Below are 20,236 nucleotides of genomic sequence, written 5' to 3'. Positions count from 1 at the left end.
GATTGCATGCAAGAAGATTTTTTTGCTCTGCAACCATGAAGGAAATAATTACTGTTCAGCACTATTCAGTTACTTTTGCATATCAGTAAAAACACATGCACAGAGGCTCCACCTACATTCCTAGTGCCCTAGCACTGATACGAGTCCAGCATGCATTAAAGCTTCAGAAGTTGTTACATTTTTCACAACTTGCAAAGTGAGTGTAATTTTCAACAGAGTTTATTTGACCACTGACAGATGAAATTGCTAAGGTGACATTCAGATTTTATTATTTTCTTTTATTTTAGGCAAAAAGTACCATAGGGGACATTTTACAGATTTGTTGCATGACTATTTCCGCTGAGGTTTTAAATCTTGTGGGGTTTTTCCTCTTTTTGATTCATTGAAGATATAAATATATAAAGCAAATGTTTCTCTTTCATATTTTAGATGGAAGACTTTATTTGAAAACTACTGTCATGTATTGAATTTTTCCTGCTGAAAATACGTGTGCTACGGTAAAGAACGTTGCAGTAAGACATTGGCTCATAAGGAGTTCTGTGGAAACAAAATGTTTTCAAACCAACTTCCTCAACTTCATTTATCAATGTTCTTCAAAAATGTAAAGAATTCTGCAAGAGTGTCCTCCTTTGGTTATCTCCTGTGGCTCAACCTGGAGTTCTAGAGAATGTTTATAAATGTACAGTAGCACTGATCTCAGAGCAAAAATCTGCATCTCTGCGCCGGACTATTGTATCCAAAATTACAGGCGGTCAGAACAAGGCTGAGTATTCCCTTTTTCAAGGAATGCAGACTTTCTCCTCCTCTGATGATTCTATATTTGAGCACATCCAATGATCCTTCCAATGGTGTCCAAGTACACTTACAGACTCTTATACCATACCGAAACCAGCAAGACAGCTCAGAAATGAACTTGTAGAGGGCATAAGAGGATTCTTATTAAAAAAAAAAGGAAAAAAAAAGGTAAAATAAGAAAAAATTGATACATTCAGTTTTCAAACAATGATCGTGGGTTTTTCTTCTAAAGACATTTTTTCCACATGCTTTCCAAGAGACCAACACATATATGTTAGACTACATTAAGTGAAATGGAATTTTGTGTAGGTGAAAAGAAATGCTGAATGTAAACAAACTGTTTTACCATTCACAAAGTCTCTTTTCCTAAAATAAAATTTTAAAAATTTTAAAAAAAGAATAATAGTTTCTCATTGTAAACTGGCAGGGGTTTATGAAATAAAAGACTTTGCTTCTTATCAAAATGTTGGTCACTTGTACAGTATATAACACAAATCACACAAGGAAGGTATTATGTATGCAGTAGAAATCTAGAGTTTAGGAAATGAAACTTTTAGATAATATTGTTTTGTCACCCTGTTGGTCAGAAAGACACCTTTCTAGTTTTAACGCATGCAGGCATGTAAATATTTGTCCTGGAGTCACAGTATTACTGAATGAGATCTTAAGCATCTGGTAACAAGTCAGAATTCTGTATCAGCCACTTTTATTTGTATATTAAGCCCTGGTTAGTGCCCTAACTAGTGCACTTCTAAGAATGGACTGTGGCTGAGCAGCAAGTCAAAATGCCAGAAATATTTTTATATGTTAATGTCATATTACGTCAATGTTGCTAAAAAAAGAAAACCTAACAAACACTTGATGTATCAGTCCAATTCCACGTAGAACTGAGTGATACAGTTGAAGTTTATTGTCCCTCCCACCTTGTCTTAGGGATGGATGGTTATGTGTTACTTTCACTGTCTTTATGAAAGCTACAATATGTGTTTTCACCTTTGTGCTGATAACTGGAAGTAAGCTGCAAAACACTGCTTATTACATTACTAAAAATTATTTTCTTTGCTTTGCATACTTTTGGGTTACCCCTTTAAAGACTGATTTTGTGAATCAGTGCTATTACTGTAAGTTTTGTGATTATGCTTTCTTCATCTAATGTTTTATGCATATAAAATATTATTTATTACATGGAAACATATCAAAACCTTAAATGTCTAAGATGCCTAACTTAAAGCAAATATTTCTTTAAAAGTAGTTCTGATTGGATATTAATATTATTTTGTCCAAAAAAAAAAATCTAATGTTTTTTGTAAACTCTAGCACTGAGCTTCTATAGTTTGTAGGTCTTCCTCACAATACTGGTACACATTTATTTTGTGCAGTTCATATTTACTCCACCACAATACTTTTTTAACAATAGAAAGATGTATATACAAGTTCACATCACAGTAATTTTTTAAAGAAATATTGAGCAATATTTTTCATTAAATATTGTTGTCTAATACTTTGTAGTGATGTTGTTTTCTAACCATGATTCTTCCATAATTGTCATAGTTGCTTAAACACACATGGGATTCTGTACTCCAGTTTTTTCATATGCAGTCTTTAAAGGGTTAACAGCTGTAAAGTTAGATGGACTTGTGGCAAGCTTTTGAATCATTCATATCTGAAAGAGAATTAAAAGCCTACAACTGAAATATGTACTAGCATTTACCATTGCTCTGCTCCTTGCATAGAGTCACCTGTAAGTAGGTTTAGTAGTTTTACAGTATATTCTTTCAAGACCTTTGGGAATGCCTCAGTGTTTGGCTTGGTACATAAACAGAAGTGTTAAGGATTAAAGGGGAACCAATTTATGAGCTGGATGTTTAGAAAGAATCTTGCTAAAAACAGTGTAAATATTACAGACCATGAGATGTTACCGTAAGTTGAATTTTTTGCCCCTCTTTAGTTTTACAGGTTTTTGGGTTGGTATTTTGGTTTTGGTTTTTGATTTGGATTTTTTTTTTTTTTTGGCATAGATTATGAAGAAAAGTTGTCCTCATGTTATTGTTTATATGCTTTTGTAATCTTAAAGATATTAATGTCTAGTTGTTCTATATTATAACCATATTTGCGCTCTATGCAAGCCCTTGGAACAGAACATACTCATCTTCATGTAGGACCTATGAAAATTGTCTATTTTTATCTATATATTTAAAGTTTTCTAAAAATGAAAAAAGGTTATTACGAATTTTGTTGTACAAAATCTGTACAAAAATCTGTTTTTACATCATAATGCAAGAATTGGAAATTTTTCTATGGTAGCCTAGTTATTTGAGCCTGGTTTCAATGTGAGAACCACGTTTACTGTTCTTGTATTTAATTTTGTTTTCTTTTCAACAATCTGCTAATAAAACTGTCTGAAATCTCCCTGTGACTTTATTTACAGTTCATCTTTATTAAATTTTCTGAAATGTATAACATCAGAGGAATATTTACTTTCTAATGGGAGGCATCTAAAAACAACATAAGTCAGCTCTTTGTAATGTGAGGCGAACAGTGCTGAATGATTTTATTTAACATGCAACTGCTTCTATCTCTAATATGAATTACTGTGGTGAAAAACATCATAAAAGCACACTCTGTGGTTATTGTTTAACAAGCATATTTTCCATTTTTTTTTCTTGCCAGCTAAGCAAACTGCCCCCATCTACATGATTTATTTATGTACATTTCTCAGTTTATGAAGCTGTTATTTGTACCTTTTTCCTTTATATTATGATATTCCCATGATTCTTATTCCACAAAGCTTTGTGCTGAACAATGTAAAGTGGACACATTGATGGAACAAAACAATATTATTCCTCTAACTACAAAAATGCAGGGGTAATCCTGTTCGTTTTGTCTCAGATCTCCTTCACTTGATAAAATGTGGTTAGAAACACATTTCTTTACAAACCTCAAGTATTTAAACATTTAAACAGGCATTTAGAGAAAAATAGTTCTGGCTTAGCATATCTTTAGGTGGCATTGTGAGAAGAAAAAGGGTGCTTTTTTTCAAGGTCAAGATTGTTATTTAAGAGCAAATTTGGAACTACGTTGGTTTTGCTTACAGAAAATTCAAAAGTCGGAGAGGTATGACTGATTTGGAGTATTGTACCTTATTGTCCTGCCTTGCCTGGCCTTGGCTTGCCTTCTCTTCCCATCCTTTCTCTTCCCTTCCTTTCTGAACCATACCTACATGAACGCTTCTGCTTTTACTAGGGGCAGACCTGTTTGGGACAGCAGAAGAGATTAGCTTTCTTGAGTAAGCCCATTCCACTACTTCTGGATGGCCTGGAGACTACAGGCACGAAGCTGACAGACTTCCTGATTTCCCACAGCTTGCTGTTGCTGGCTGGCTGATTGGGAGTTTGGTTATCTGTATGTAGGGCAATCACAATCTCCTTCTGCCTGCATTAAAATATCATGCATGTCTGAATTAGTAAGGATCCCATCTACACTGTAGCCAGCTCCCCTGCTATAAACTCTGGCACAGCGAAAACAGGGTAAAAAGTAAACTCATTAATCTCAGTCCAGCTCATGCTGAAATCCAAATTATCTCTACGGTAACAGACTAGAAACCTACCTCTGTGTTTTTAAGCATCTCAGAAAATAGTCTCTTTCAGCAAAAAGGAACTGTACTCTCATAAGTCCCACCCTACCTTCATTAATAAATAGCTACTTCATCTGTGCAAGGTACCTGGCATTTAGTAGGTCTGAGGCTGGATAGGCTGAGGGATAGTCAGATGTTGGTACTCCTTGTGACTTAGGTAAAATAAAAATATGTCAAAATTCAGGTCGAAATCAAAAAAAATTTGCCCTAAACATATCTTGTCCTAAACTTAGTAGGTTATGGTCAGATCCTGAAAATATTTGGACTCAGCAGCTAAACATCTAAAGTTTTAGGAAAATCCTCTAAGAACTGACAGATTCAAATGGAAATTACTTTTTAAAATTTTTTTTGTATTTTTGCAGTGGAAAGAGATACAAGGCTGGGTTTTGATCTGAAAGGTAAACCTCTTATTTGTTGAAGCTTCTATAAATTCTTGAAAATTGCTTCATTTGTTATGTGCTTACATGTTATTTGACACAAGACTGCAATAAAAAAGCCCTGAGGCCATGATTTTCAAGCGTGACTGCTGATTACAGATACTTCCAGTTTTGCTGGCCAAACTTCAGGCATTTTCAATGTCTTTCTTAAAATAAAAGATCCTAGCTCAAGAGTTCTGTGAAACTTATTTCTTCAGTAGCTGCTAACTCACACATAGGACACTGAGGAATGTGTTAGTGTGCCTTTGCTGAGCAGGAGCTCATCCTGATCAATGATGATGGTTCCACCATCAGCAGTATCGCACCGTTTCAAACTACAGCCTCCTGCTTAAAAAGCTTTATTTTCAAAGAGAGATGAAACAAGGACTTTCTGGAATTTAAGCTCTTGAAAGAAATCTAATTAGAAATAAAATCTAGACATCCATAGTACTTGGAAATTTCGTAAATGTTCACCTGAAAGTCAAGTACTATGAAATACTAAACAATTTGGGAGAATTTGCATATGATCTATGAAAAAACATGATTTCGTCATCTAGATTAGAGTAACAATGGTTGGCATAGTCCAGTGAATTGGTTAATTGGTGCTCTAAATTTGATTCATAAAAACACAGCTTTATCTTGCTGTATTAGCAGAAGGACAAGAAAACAGATCCCCGCTACCAAAACAAACAAAAAAAAACCACCAAACAAACCCCTCCAAATTTTCAAAACAAAACCAAAGCAAGCAAACAAACAAAAACAAAACAAAAAAACCTCATCAAAACCACAAAAAAAAAAAAAAAAAAAAAACAAAACAAAACCTCCAGTTGGATATAAAGGTGAAGTCAAAGTGAGAGGGATGAAACACTAGAGCAGTTTTCACAGAGAAGTTCAGGATCTCCATCTTTGGAGATTTTCAAACCTTACGTGAGCATGGCCCTGAGAAACCTGATCTGTCTGCATTTAAAAAATATTTGACTGCTTGACCTTCAGAGGTCCGTTCCAAACTCAGTTTTTTTGTTGTTCTAGAACCATGAGGCTTATTTGCATAGTGCCCTTTTAGGCATAACACTTTCTGCATCCAGATTAACAAGGATTAACAAATTTTATCCTATAAACAGCAGTTGTCAGATCTAGAACAGAAATTTCTGGGATATATTTAAGCATTCACAGCTTTTTGATCTTCCATATCAGGAGGCCAAAAGAATGAGTTGTACTAACAGCAAGATGTGAAAGAAGATACAGGAAGTGAATACAAAGAGGATTAAAATGGCCCTATTTTAATACAATTTATTTAAATAGTAAGAATGGAAGCTGTAGCAACTTTGTCAATCAGTTCTTGCATGCATTTTCTAGCAATAAATAAATATAAGGCAAAGTGAATAAATTATATGTCTAACAATATAAAAACCATCTTTTGGGGTTAAAGAAAGTAAGTTGATCTAGTTTTCTTGGATATACTGGCCAGACAGTTTTCAAGGAAATTGGAAATGATAAACTGGAAGAGATAGATACTTCTTTTAAATATACTTCCTGTATTTTTTTCAAATAGCTTTCTTGAAATGGGTTCTGCAAGGCAGCCAACTATTTTGGAACTCTATAGATTTTTACCATTCTGAGATACAGAGGACATTGAAGCAGTCGGTTTGGATTGTTGGCTTCTCTGTCAAGTAAATATTGTCAAGCAGATTGAGAGGTATGCCTGAGGTATGGCAAGGTTAAACTTGGCATTTAAAAACTGGAGAGACGAAAGGAGTGACTGGGCTTCAGTATCTGTTAAGTTGTATTGTGGTATAAGCATATTTAACTAGGACTGTTCTGAAGGATTTTGTAGTTTTTGGTTTGGAGGTGCTAATTATGGGGTAAATTGCAAAGTAGAGAGATGAAAACAAGTCTTGGTGAGGAAAGCAGGGTAAAGGAATGAGGCTGCAACAGAATTTTGAACAGAACATAGGGATGAAAGAAAATAGGAGATTTCAGCTGTCAAGATGGAAGTAAATAGTGATACAATAAGGAGAAACTGGATTCTAAAGATACTCTTTAGAAAGATGTGGCAAGATACAGCTGCAGCAAACAAACTCATTTGGCAGTGTCCTGGGCAAGCAGGCATTGTTCTCAATTCAATTCAGCAGCAACTAATAACCATTTGGCTTCTGTTCACTGTGACCAAACTGATGCTGCAGAATCTGGCTGTTCAGTGATGGGATGATATATTGGAAGCCAGAAATAAGTTTCTACATGGATCTCTTGAACAATCTGAACTCAATTTAACAATTGAAGAGGACAGAGATAAAGTATTACCTTCTTTGTGAGCTGATCAATAACAAGCACACCTCTGGGAAACAGATGCTTCAACAAATGCCAGTATTACCCTTGGAAGCCATTTCAGTGCTAGAAGCTGAACAGGTTCACAGGACACCTTATGCAGAACTTACAGAAGCAGTAAATAATGATGATGATAATAATAGTAATTATTAAAAATAAAGAAGCTCTAATTTTCAGCTTTTACAGGTAATATTTTATCCTATCTGCCTTCAACACAAACCTCTACAACACTGCAAGTGCATATATGGCATATATGTATCATATAGAAGATAAGACTCAAGTGATGAATTATGGGTTTAAAACAAAATCACAGCAAAAAGTTAAACTAAGCTATTGACAAACTTGGAGGAAAAAAGGTAGTGATTAAAGTATAAAATTAGCTCAGTGATTTCAGTATTCAAAATGTGAAAAAATAAATTCTAACAGCATCCACATGCCTAATTCAAAATCATAATAAAATGCATTTTTTAAGTATGCAATGCTTAATAAATGTTTCCATGACTCTCCTGATAACACCTTGGGCACTGATAATGATGTATCAGTTCTCTTTTGAAGCACCTAGATGCCTAGCATGGGCATAACCTCCTCTTGGAGTCAAAATCTTAGTTCAACAAAGTTATGCATTGAGCATTTCACAACACCCGAAATCTCATTACATAACCTAGAAGAATAATTGAAAATAAGAAAATACAAAGCTGCTAATCCCAACTATTTCTACAATTCCACAGCCCAAGAGTCCAACCACCCACGTGCCCTATTGCTAGGTTGAGCAACACAATTCAACAATTCTTGTTGAATTTTTGCTCCTGTTACTTCTCCCCCAGGCACATCAAGCTGTAAGTATTTAGTATTAGCCTTCTACTGATGAAGAGGAGAGGGAGTGTAAACCCACTCAGAATAAGGAGCAACCTGCTTGGCACTCCACGTGCTTTCTTGGGAAAGTGTTCCTACCACTTGCCTTGAAAGTGGACAGGCCTGGTGTCCTGTAGCTCCTCTCTTGTAAAGGTACATTAAAAGTGCATATACATGAGCAGTTTAATGTACAAAATGTGACTCTGTAGGATTAACTTGCCTTGCATTTGAGGTTCTGATGTGCATTGAGGCTCCTAAAGCAGTTTCTTCCGCTGGTGGAACTTAGTCACGTGAAAGGATATCATCTGGATTTTGTCATTTGCAATGTGGACTAAGAAGCTGGTGCTCTGTACAAGCCTAGGACTGGAAACCAGTAGAAACTTCATTGCTGGTAATGCCATGATGAGGTCATGCAATCCTAGAAGTGCAACAGATTGCATCATGTCGTGGTGTGGTCCTTCCCTCCTTGCATCACAGCAATCAGCAATGGAAACACACTCCATGACTGGAACTGCTGCTCTCTGCAATGCACCATCTCCAAAAGGTCCCAGAAACCCTGCTGAGGTTTGGGTTTGAAGTGGAGCTGATAAATTTGAGCTGGTAGGTGGGGTTTTGGCTCGAGTGAGGTTTTTGAATTGAACGTGAGGGTACTGAGGAGGTATCATACAAAGTTGCAAATGAATGGCATCAGGGATATTATGCTTTGCTATACTAAACCTTCTTTTTACAGATAAATTATGCTTAAATCAATTAGCTATTTATTGATTCATAAGGAGTAATATAAGGTTCTTTTTTTATTTATTTCCAGGTGTTACTTGAGTGAAGACAGATTGTGGTAATAGTAACTAGTGCTTTTCCTTTTACTTTACTAAGCCGCTATCAGCATTCAGAAAGATTATATTTGGGGCTGTATGAGGAGAGTATTTTGTTGTGAGAGCAACAGCAGGCACTTACCTTAGAACTCCTGCTAACCCTGGACTCTTCTATAAAACTTGCATGAGTAAATGAGTTGCATGATGCATTTTTCTAATAGTCTGCAGTTGTATGTTTTATTCAAGTTTAAAAATATTTCACCCTTTTAACAAATTCTGCATATTCATCTAAGAAGTGGTCATTAAAGAAAGTGCCACTTAATCATTCATTTGTATTTAATTTGGGGTAGAAAGAGAAAACTGTACTTTGATCAAGGTTTATTTCTTTTCCAATTTAGGTAATTTCTTTTTTTATCTAAGCTGGCCAAGTTCAGTTTAAATCATCATGCAAATTGTTGGTGAGATGCTTTTATTTGAATCAGCGAGCATTTGGCCACGGTGAATAAGCTTCTGGCAAACAAGAATATTAGTACCAGGGGACATCTTGGAAAACTACAGTTTGTTTTTGTGCATCAGGAACAGTTTTCAGTCTCAAAAGTTATGTTTTTCTTAAATATTGTTCCATTCAAGTTAAAAAGAGTTGCTTGCTTTTTTGATTTTCATTCCACTCTTCTATCACTGCATGTCAAGAATGAAGTTTAACAGGAATGCAGATAAAAATCAAAGTGTTCAAGTTTCATCAGTTCTTCTCCATTTTGCTTTCTCAACACAATGACATTTTTTAGTACTTTATTTTTTTTCCTAGCTGGTGTAATTTCCAAAATACACATTAAAAATTTATTTTGCATTTTTTTATATTTGATTAGGCTTTAGCAGTGCAACCAGAGCAGATAGGGCCATAACTAATTAGTCTGCAGACCACAAAGAGTTCAACACAGGTATTTGCTTGGCTGACAGAATATTTTTCTGCTCAAAGGCAGAAGAGGAGCTAGCAAAGACTGTGGGGAGCACTTTGGCCACAGCTGATTCTATCTGCCATTTTCTCAGAGTCAGTGCTTTACCTGCTAGCCCTCCACTGACTGTGGCTCTTCTGCAGGTGTGCAATAGATCCAATACCCACAAAGAGACAGAAGGTCATTGTGTACAAGACTACTCACATTTTACTCTTCCCAAATTCACTGATTTTACTGAGCATATGCAAAAGTGCTGTCATTTATATAATCAATAGAATAGAGTTTTCCAGGACATGGAAAGGGCTCATTACTTATGCAAGACAATCACCCTGAATGTACACAGTAGGATGTCCAATGATGTGGCACAGATATAGTCTTCCTTTGATTTTAGCAAAACATGGTCAAACCCCCCCCCAAACAACAAACAAACAAAACACATGCAAACACACACAAAAACCCCATAACAAAACCAAAAAAACATCTCAAGCAAAAGAACCCCAAAAACCCAAAAACAACGACCAAGAAAAGAGGTTGAAATTATTTACAATTCTGGGGGTATGCAGCATGTAGTATGGGTCAGGCTCAGAAGATTTTGTGAACAGACAACTTGACTTTGAAGTATGAGAGAGAATGACATCAAAAGATTGCTCTACACTGTTTGGACACAGAGTTCCCGAACTTTGGTGATTACATATAATATACCAGTATATTTCTTGCTTTAGGATACAACCCACACATGACTTCTCAGTCATAGCGTATCACAAACCCCCCCTAACCCCCAGTCACATTCAAATTGCATTGCTTGCACACAGGTCCAGGCACCTGTATGTGCTGCCATTGTGAATTCTACTTTGTTATTTCTACTCCACTAGTTGCCCCTTTATTCAGATGCTTGCTGAAGATCTTGTCTTGGGGAGGAAAGGAAGAAGGATTCAGCCCCAAGATATCTGTCTTTGAAACAAGTATCTTCCATTGCAGCCAGTAGGTCAGACTTTCTTTCTACTCAGTGGATACTGTTCCCAGTTCATTGTGTTTCACTGATACTTCCAAGGACTTTGAAAGAACAGTTAAGGGATCCTTCAGTCTTAGGAAGGAATGGGATGTTCCAACTCGAGACTTCTTTTCAGATGCCCCTAGTTCTCCTTAAAATCAAGATCCTCCAGAGAATGAATTTCTGAATTGTGAAAGAAGCTTTAAGTGTTAAGATGAAATTTCTTTGGGAAATGCTTATTTATTCTGAACTGCTCTTGAAAAAAAATCTTAATTGCTAAAATTTATGCACCCTACTGCCATGAGATTTTATTTTAAATTTTTATTTTTTATGTTTTTCCAATATTTTTCATTCTTTTCTTTTGTGTGTGTGTTTGCATTCAGATACCTATACTGAAGTCAGGATCCTGTTTTGAGCTCTTGAGATACTCTGGTGGGAGTTACAACCATATATCACTCTCCCACAAAAGGATGGCAAATGAATACTGATAGGAAGGTGTCCATGCTTTTCTGTTGGGTGTAGGTATTCATACTTTTCTCTAGAGTGTGATTCCCTTTAAGTCCCAAGACCTGGATAACAGCATGCAAATTGATCTTACTGAATAGGAATCAAGCAGGTAGCATTTTCTAAAATAGCTATTGTTGATGTTTTCTGACATTGAAGTGGTAAGAAGATTTAATAAACATATGTATACTTAGATTTTCCAAGGCATGCTTTTTTGTGCACTGGAATTTGAAACTGCGTGGATATCTATTTAAAAATTCACTGGACACTTGTGGTTTTGTTTAATCCCATGCAGCCCTTAGCTGCATCCTAAATGAGTTGCATACCTCCAGAAATCTGGCCTTTAGAGGTGAAAGAATCTTGGACAATGGCCCTATTGTTAATCATTATTTCCAGTATAATGTAACAAATGTTCTAACCTTGAAAGGAGGCAGGGGAGTAAAGCCCTAGCCTGCTGCCTTATCCTTTTTCCTTCCAGGTTTTATTCTTTTACAGCTGTAGCAGTACAAAGCAGCTACAACTAAGAATATGAATCACTGTTGCTATCGTCATTAACTTAATGCCCATGTGTGGATTTATCTGCAGACTTTCAGTTTGATAAACTGTTGGCATGTAAATATTTCCTTGAAGAAATTCCAGTCCAGCTGCTTTTGTTTACAAATCTATCAATGGTTAACGCCATAGAATGTATTTTGCCAGTGTCTGAATTATAATTACAACTTCTTTAATTGTGAATTCATTATAAATGAGGAATACAAAACTAAATAATAAATATTTTGCAGATTTTTGGAACCATGCCAGCAGCTTTGCCTGCATTAATTTTTGAAAGTGTAAGGACTTACACTTGTAAGTCTCCATTCTATTATTCTTTCTTATTATTTATTTGTACAGTAAATTGTGAAGAAGCTCTTTCTGAAAAATTATTTAATTGTACTTATTTTGTCTTCAGACATTCTTCTGCTTATGTCTCATTTTTACTTCTTAACTTCTGCTTGATTATTCTATGGATTTAATTAAGAGTTGATTTTGATACACCAGTCACAGTAACATCTAAACTGACCTGAATACTGAGTATTTGCAGGTTTACAAAAAAAATATTTTGAGATACAGATCAAAGAAACTCTGGAATTTCACTTGGCAGCAGGTTATTGGCTTTGCTTGTTGCTGTTTTGACCAGCGATGCAGAGAGTCGTGCTTTGAATTTATTGAACTCTCACTGGTTTGTATAATTGTTTGTTACAACTTAATTACAATTCAGTACAATTTTCATGGATGAGCTCTGGAGGCAAACTATGAAATTTATTATCCCTAAATTAGGATAGGAAAAAGTTAAATTTGAGCTACATATTATAGACCTATTTCTAGCCAATGGACAAAATCCACACCTCAAAATAATAAATAATTTGTTATCAACCCTTGGGTGCCTCTTTTAGGATTAGATGAATCACTTGTGAAGGTACCTATTTGTCTTTATTAGTCAACAAAAGGGTACCTTTTAGCCAACAGCTATGGCAGGAGATGAGGTCTGCCTGGGAATTGCTGTAAGAGCTGTTGGGAAGCACTTTGGTTTCACTAGCTAGTCCCACCAAACTTCTCCCAGGATTTCATATCCTTTGCATGTGTATCCTTTCAACCAGTTTTTGAGCCCTCTAGTGACACCAGTAAGAGGGTCCACCACATCTGTATATGTCTTTCTGGTTTCCTCACTTTGCTTTTGATAATGAAATAAGTTTGCTTGTATCTCCTGTGCAGAATCTGAAGGGCACAATTGTGGGGATTAGAATGCAACAACATCTGGCTTTATTAGGTTTCTTTAAAGACTTTGGGATAGTTGGGGGAAATCAGGATTTTTAATTTTTTACAGGATTTTAATTTTTTTTATTGCTTTAATTGCATTTTTAGATAGTTAAATATTTTGAGATGTAAAAAGTAATGAATGCAAATAAATAATTGTATAATTATACACTATTTTTGTCATAGTTTTTATTTTCCCTGCTAGAAGTGAAGGAATATTTTTCAGCAACAATCTTATGTAGAAGTAAGGGATAACTTTGAAAAGGTGTCTCCTGTTCATGCACTTTAAGAATCTAACTTCCACCTGGTAAATCAGCCTTCCCAATAGAATACCCTGTAGTTACACAAGCTTTTTTCTGGGATATTCCGTAGGAAAATCTCATTTTCTCAACTTAATTCTGTAAGTATAGGTGGCTGTGATTTTTCTCTGAGACTAGGAAATGCATCCTTTTTTTTCTTTAGCTGTATTGTTAATTTAGTCAACTTCTTTCTGAAAATGGTTTCTTAGTATTCTGAAAATGGTTTCTTTTCTGTGGTAGTGAGTCTCATGGCAATCATGAACTTTTTATTTCTTGAATTTCTTTCACATTTGAAGCTATAGAAGCATGTACAAGACTACTTAATTATCTTCATAGGAAGAGTTTCTATCAGGAACGAGTAATGACAACAAAAGATAAATTTTCTGTTTCAGATAGACTGACAGACTTTAAACTACCTTTATATCCAATGACTGTTTTTTCAGTTTGTGCATACTGTCTATACATATGATAGATGATCAGTTTTACAGTTTCAGTGTATCAAGGAGTATAGGTTAAACCTCTTTTAGACTTGTAAATCATATGGCAGCTTAGAGGCTCTTGAAAAGAGATATCCATCTCTCCTCCCTGCTTCAGGATACTGTTTTAATGGTACCACTCTCCATCAAATTATCTTAGACTATTTTACTGGACTAAAACATATTATTTGTGTTTTCTATCAAAAGTAATGAGATGCTAGTTTTAGCTACTGCTTTATTTATTGAATCAGTGCTAAGTGTATAGTCTTTTAATTTTGTTGCTGTTTATTTAAGATAAAGTTCTCAAGGTTTGGTTATAAGTAATAACACTTAGAGATTAACTCTGTTCAGGTACAATATTGATTAACTCTATCATTCATAAAACCAATAGAAAATATTTAGCTATATATTTCATTGACTTTCAATGTCATCAGCCTGTGAATTATATGACTAAACTTGATGGGCTGACAATGTGAATGATAAATTCATTCAATAGAGTATTTTTGATGTATTTTATCTTTCTCTGGTACATTATCAAAAATGAAACTTTGTCCATTACATTTAGAGTATCTGTTGTAAGTAGTTGCCATCTAGTGCCAGCACTCATTTCTATTCACAGGTAATGGTGCAATACTTAAACTTTGGAGGGTAATATGTTTCTCTCAATTTGTAATGGAGTGAGGTAATGTCATGTCCGTAATAGGAAGTAAATAACATGCTTTGACATGAATGGACACTTCAGGCAATCATTAAAATAACTGAGTGTGGTGGAGAGTTAGAAAGATGAGTAGTAGAAGAGCTGCATGTTCATTCATTGGCTTCTCCAACACTGTGGTGTGCTGAATGCATGATGCTCATGATCTAGTAGTGAATCCATATGATGGGACAGGAAATGGTTCTTCTGTCCTTCTGATAAAATGTTAGCTCGTCCAGGGAAATATATCATAAATAAGAAAAACTTTGCAAATTCTTACCCCAACTTAGAGACTCATTCTGAACATTAACTCTAACATGGCATTATGTCATTGGGAGAGTGGATTTGTGCTGCTGTCTCTCCACAAGCCTTTCAAATTTGTTCAGTTTACAAATAAGTTGAAAGTGGAAACTTTCTTTTTAGTTTGGCCAGATATGTGAGAGCTTAGGAGAATTTCTTTTCAAACAAAATACTGCAATAAGATTTTCCTGAACTAATCTGTAAGTGATGTGTGACTTTTAAAATATTTTCCAGCAGCATTAATCCTTTGTATTTTTTAAATGACTATGAAAGGAGAGATAACATCTGGGGAAAGCAAAGATCAAATTGGAACAGCCCCTTTAAAATCACCCTAATGTTAAATATAGCCTGTACAGCTGAGTACAGGCAAATGAGTATATTAGTATCTTCTCTTAATAGTTTTTCATTTCAGTAAATAATAAAAAGGTGAAAATTAAAGATTTTTTTTTTTTTTTAATCTGTGGGGCTGTGGTTTCATCCATTGGATTAATTTATCACACTGTGTCTTCACACCTCTTTTACAAAGAAATAGATTTTAGTTCCTCACTCTGCTGCAATCTTGGTTCAAGGTCCCAAAACCTGAAGTATTGGGTAGAGGTGGGCTTTTTCAGTTCACTTTTAAGAAATCATGAAAGCTGTGATTTGCAGATTAGCTGAAATTCTTGCCATTGTTTGTTTCTAGAAAAGTAGATAATTGATCTGCATAAGAAAACTCATGTAGAGCTCCCTGTAGAGGTTTTGGTTGAATTCTAAAATCAGTTTTATCTATAACTTCTAGCCCTGATGCACCCTCCTAAAGGAAGTGAAGCTATAAGATAACAAAGGGATTTTTTACTACCCCTTCACTATCTCCTTTAAGACTTTATTCCCAGTCTTCAGCCCTCTGTCTTCTGTGTGTGTGAAAGTAGCTATGTGTGAATACTTCTGATTGCATTGTGAGATTGCAGATGATTAAAAAAAGAGTGTAGTAGGAAGTGAGATTTACCTTTTGACTTCTATCCTTTCCATCTGCTATAATACTCACACACACACACACACACACACACACATGCACATGCACTTTAGTTTCCAAGCGCAAAGTGGTTTTGGTGGTGAAAATGAGTGAAACTGATCTTGCCAAGAATAATCTCTCTCCACCTCCCTTTCCTTTTCACAAGCCTGTCTAAGCCCTGAGCTGACACTGAAGGTGATGCCCACAACTTCCATTCCAAGTCATGATCCGGCAAATTTACAGCTAAATTCTGTTTCCTCTCAGAGTCGAAGGAACAAAGTTATACTAGGAAGCAAAGTCATGCTGTGCCATACTTCCTTCCTAAGGGAAGGAAGAAAACTTTAAAGACTTCTGTTGCTTCTGCAGTATATTTCACCCAAGGAGTAATTCTATGTTCTAGAGTGTGCAGAAGACCCAAAAGATATTGGTTGGAAGAACCATATAATTTATGTATGAAGTGTCTTTAAGGCCATGCAGTGCTACTGCTTACCACACTACAGCTTAGAGCACTTCCTGTGCATTGTCACCTCTTCCCAGATCTTTCTCCTATGAAGGTTGCAACATTGACTCTAATTAGCTTTCTCTTTTACTCTTCACTCATCCAATCTCTCCCATACCCTGATTCTTATCCGATTTAACATTTCTTGGTAAACCATTCTTCTCCAAGTAGTTTGTATCTACTATACATTTCTTGCTTCATTGTCAAAAAAACAAAGAAATGAGTTATTTTTCTGGTAGAAACTGCCTTCACAATTTTTGATTTTTAGATGTTTAGATTGTTTTGCTTCTTCATAAAACAAACCCCAACCTTTGAAAACTGTTCAAACCACTAGGCTCTCAAACATTGTCTTAAACAAACAAACAAATAAACAACAACAACAACAAATTTTCAAGTCACTACCTATTCATTTTTGAGGCAGAATGGATTTGCCATGGAACACTGTCACGTTGTGCAAAGTATACATCTTCTTACAAGAAGGCAGGTAAGCCACCTATGACACAGATCACTAAACATGTTTTGGCATTAAGTTGGCTATGTACAAGACTCATACACCACATCCAAGATTAATTTTCTTTGGTGCATTTTAAATCAATTCACAGATATGGTAATTGCACTATACTCAAACCATGTCAATCTATCACATCTCTGAATCAATATGGTAGGTGTTTTTCAACTATTTATGAATAACAATGTTCACATATGCCAAACATCTTATAAAAGGTAGTTAGAAAAAAGAGAGTATTTGTTCTTGTATTGATGTAACTCCTTGTCACGCTTTGTAGGGTTGTCACATGTATGTAATTCGTTAAATTCAAGATTGTGTTTAACTTTTTGTTTGCAGTGGAGTTTTCCATACTTGCCTGATTTCACTTTCCATTCTGAGTTACAGATAAGTATGTACATGTTTAAATGTACAAGTGAATACTTCTACAGGCACAAATTACAACTCTGTACTTTTCAATGAAAATTAATAGGAGACCTCCTAGAAAATACTACGCAAATTGTTGTCTAAAAACATTATTTTTCCGTTAAGATTGTGCCTTGCGTGAAGGCATGAGGTTAGAGCAAGAAAAAAAAGTTAAGGAAATTGTGTTCAATATAAGTTTTGTTGACTACTTTAAAAATTAATTTTAAGATGTTGCCTCAGAAAAATAGGATGGCAATTTAATATTACATATCTTGAATGTATCAACTTCTAGATTTTTTGTTGCAATTTTATTTTATTTTATTCATTTTAGTGATTAGTCATTTATTTCCTGACCTCTCAGAGCTACCTAAATAGCTCTCCAGGCAAAGTGACTTGGGTGCCTTGACAACTGGCCATCAAAGTGCAAAGAGAGAACTGAGATGAACCTTAAATGTTTCCTCCAGTTGTTCATATGAACTAAGGAAATTTTGTGCGGCTTCAATATGTGGGTAATATCAGTTACCCACAGTATTAAATTCAAAGCCAGTCTTAAGTTCATGAACCTTAACAAACCTCTTGATGAACCTCATTTATGTTTGCTATTTCTAATGAAACACAATACCACAAGGGTTTCACATGGTTTTGGGTTTCATGTAGTTTTGGGTTTCTTTGCAAACATCTTCAACGTAATTACTATTACTTTGAAGATATAAAATGCCAGAGAAAAAATCTTTGCTAGGTGTAAACTGACAGCTCTGCACCAAGTTCACTGTCAACAAGCAGCCTTCAATATTTGATCCTTTAATTAATAAGCAATACTTGTCATTGACCCCAATTAAAATCGTACTGTATCATATCCTTTCAGTGCAGAAATATGCAGATTTATACAGACAATATACAGGATTTTAAGTTCTATTTGGGCACCTAAAGAAATGATGTTATTATAATTGCAGTAAATATGCTGACACATTACTCACTGTTATGCATCCAATCACTATTAGCCAGATTAATTCTTTTTGTTTAATCTCTCGCATTTTTTCTGTCAGAACAGCATTAGTTATGCAAAAGTGGTCATTCATTGTCAAACTGAGAGGCTCATCTTGATTATTCTTGGTTATTTTGAGTATAAGTACAATCCACCCTGACTGTTAGTCTGCCCTTGGGACCCAAGCAATTTGGCTGTTATTATAATGAGGTGTGGCTCATCATAAGGGTGATTATAATGGAATCTAAGGGAATAGGGAGTCAAGCCTACTGTATATTATCTTTCATTTTTAAAGACTATACTTTGGAATAATGGTTCAGTATTGTAGCGTTTCTGTTCATTGCATGTCTTCAGGGGTTGAGATAGCCTCCAATGGACTATTTTGATACTAATAGGAAAGCACGTTTAGAACATGAAAATCCCTGTATCTGTTCCTTCAGGCAATTTGTTCAGAGTGTAATTCATATCTGATGAATACTTGGTGACACTGAATGGTCCAGTGAAGATTGGTGCTAATTTTGCAGTAATGCTCTCTGTTGCAACTGTGGCTGAGTGGGAAGGTATTTTTCACCAGTTTATGAACATTTAAAAATTACTTATATATTTGTGATCATAATACTGCATTCTATTCTCTAATTTTTTACTGGAGTTGTTCTAAAGTGGTTTTAGATCTCAGCTGTGATCTTCATAATCTTCTCACTTTTCTGAAGAGGACTAGGTCCAGAAACAACACAGTTCCTTTTAAATTAGGAGATGTTATCTTCAGGGAAACCAAAAACTTGTCAAAAAAATTGTTGCAATTTTTCTCCATTCCTTCCTGTGAACAAAATTGATGAGAGAATATTTTCATTAAAACTGAGTGCCTTAAATTGTCACCATAAAAGCCAAATAAATCATCATCTCCTTATAGGATAGGATATTAGGGATTTTAATATTAGTTGTTTGAAAGATGTGATGGACACACTAACAGCAAAAATGAAACAAAATCATTTTCTGTAGCAGCTTTCTATATATCTATGAAGTGGGCTTGTGTTGAACAGAAATTGCTAAATATCTAAGAATTAACCAAAAAGGTGTGTGTGGAAACATGATTCCAGTGTCCATGTGTAATTTATATATATTGTTGCAAGAAGGATAGAGCTATTCTGACAAAGCTGCATGATTCCCTTCTTATTGAAAAAGTTCAGGTATAATTGTAAAAGAAAAAAAAAAAAAAACCTGAAATCAAAATCTTCATCCATTTCCCTTCACTGGAGAACATAATAATATTTGGTTTCTACTGTACTCTTATTCAGTAATCTAATAGCCTCAAAAACAAGTAGAACCCTTTTCTAATATTGGCACATTTTGTGAATAGGCAATTCTATTTAATTAATTATAATTTTTTTTGTAGTTCTTACATTATCTTTTAAATTTGGACAACATAAAAACTGATGTTGATCCATTTGACCTAAGATCTAACATTTGGAGACTTGAAGTGTTGCAACAATAATAATAGAATGGTGACAGTCTGGAAAAAGTGAAGAAATGTATCTACCTATAAACATAGTCATTTGCTGAAATATTTACCAATAATTGTATATGATTCAAAATAAGACAGGTAAGAAATACTGCAGGTCAGATCCAAAAAGGCTTGTTTGAATCAATTGCTGTGTATGACATTGCTGAATTTTACAGCTCTCTGCATCACAGAATGCCATTAAAAGATTGCCATTCAATTGCAATTACTAGGCAATGGCATATACAGTAATTTTTTTTTTCTACAGAAGATTCTGAGAAGTGTTAGTGTGTGATGAGAAGCGTATTGACCATTTTTCCATAGTAGATATTTTGGAAATGTTTTGCTTAATTCCCAGAATCTAGAGTTGCTAGGATAGAAATATTTTGCCATTCTTTGTCACAAAGCATATGTTTCATTGGTAGATGCTTTTCATCTCTGAGTCAGGTAGAAAGAGCATAAAATAATATAAGGAAAAAACATGGCACATAAAATGATCTTTATAAAA

The 20,236-nt window shown here is 35.0% G+C and overlaps 1 protein-coding gene and 3 long non-coding RNA genes across 9 annotated transcripts in view; 3 read left to right on the top strand and 1 right to left on the bottom strand.

Annotated features, from left to right (window-relative positions):
* The window catches only part of DACH1 (dachshund family transcription factor 1), a 356,490-nt gene extending 353,286 nt beyond the window's left edge, over positions 1 to 3,204 (top strand). For all 6 annotated transcript variants that reach the window (XM_068182306.1, XM_068182304.1, XM_068182308.1 and 3 more), the window contains one exon: positions 430 to 3,204. Coding sequence is in view for 4 of the 6 variants with exons in the window: in XM_068182304.1 (XP_068038405.1) it covers positions 430 to 467 (38 nt within the window). In the remaining 2 variants the exon portion in view is untranslated. The remainder of the gene's footprint in view (positions 1 to 429) is intronic.
* LOC137469517 (uncharacterized) lies at positions 486 to 7,288 on the bottom strand. Its single transcript, XR_010996568.1, has 3 exons — positions 7,147 to 7,288; positions 3,935 to 4,046; positions 486 to 935 (listed from the first exon to the last, which is right to left on the bottom strand). It is a non-coding gene; the product is annotated as an uncharacterized lncRNA (long non-coding RNA).
* A 1,087-nt stretch (positions 7,289 to 8,375) lies between these two features.
* LOC137469514 (uncharacterized) lies at positions 8,376 to 9,043 on the top strand. Its single transcript, XR_010996566.1, has 2 exons — positions 8,376 to 8,622; positions 8,831 to 9,043. It is a non-coding gene; the product is annotated as an uncharacterized lncRNA (long non-coding RNA).
* A 2,069-nt stretch (positions 9,044 to 11,112) lies between these two features.
* Positions 11,113 to 16,493, top strand: LOC137469515 (uncharacterized). Its single transcript, XR_010996567.1, has 2 exons — positions 11,113 to 12,112; positions 16,101 to 16,493. It is a non-coding gene; the product is annotated as an uncharacterized lncRNA (long non-coding RNA).
* The last annotated feature ends 3,743 nt before the right edge of the window (positions 16,494 to 20,236 follow it).

Source organism: Anomalospiza imberbis, chromosome 2 (assembly GCF_031753505.1).
Source record: "Anomalospiza imberbis isolate Cuckoo-Finch-1a 21T00152 chromosome 2, ASM3175350v1, whole genome shotgun sequence".
Classification (NCBI taxonomy): Eukaryota; Metazoa; Chordata; class Aves; order Passeriformes; family Viduidae; genus Anomalospiza; species Anomalospiza imberbis.
The sequence above is the reverse complement of the archived record's forward strand: the minus strand, read 5'-3'. Positions and strand labels throughout refer to the sequence as shown.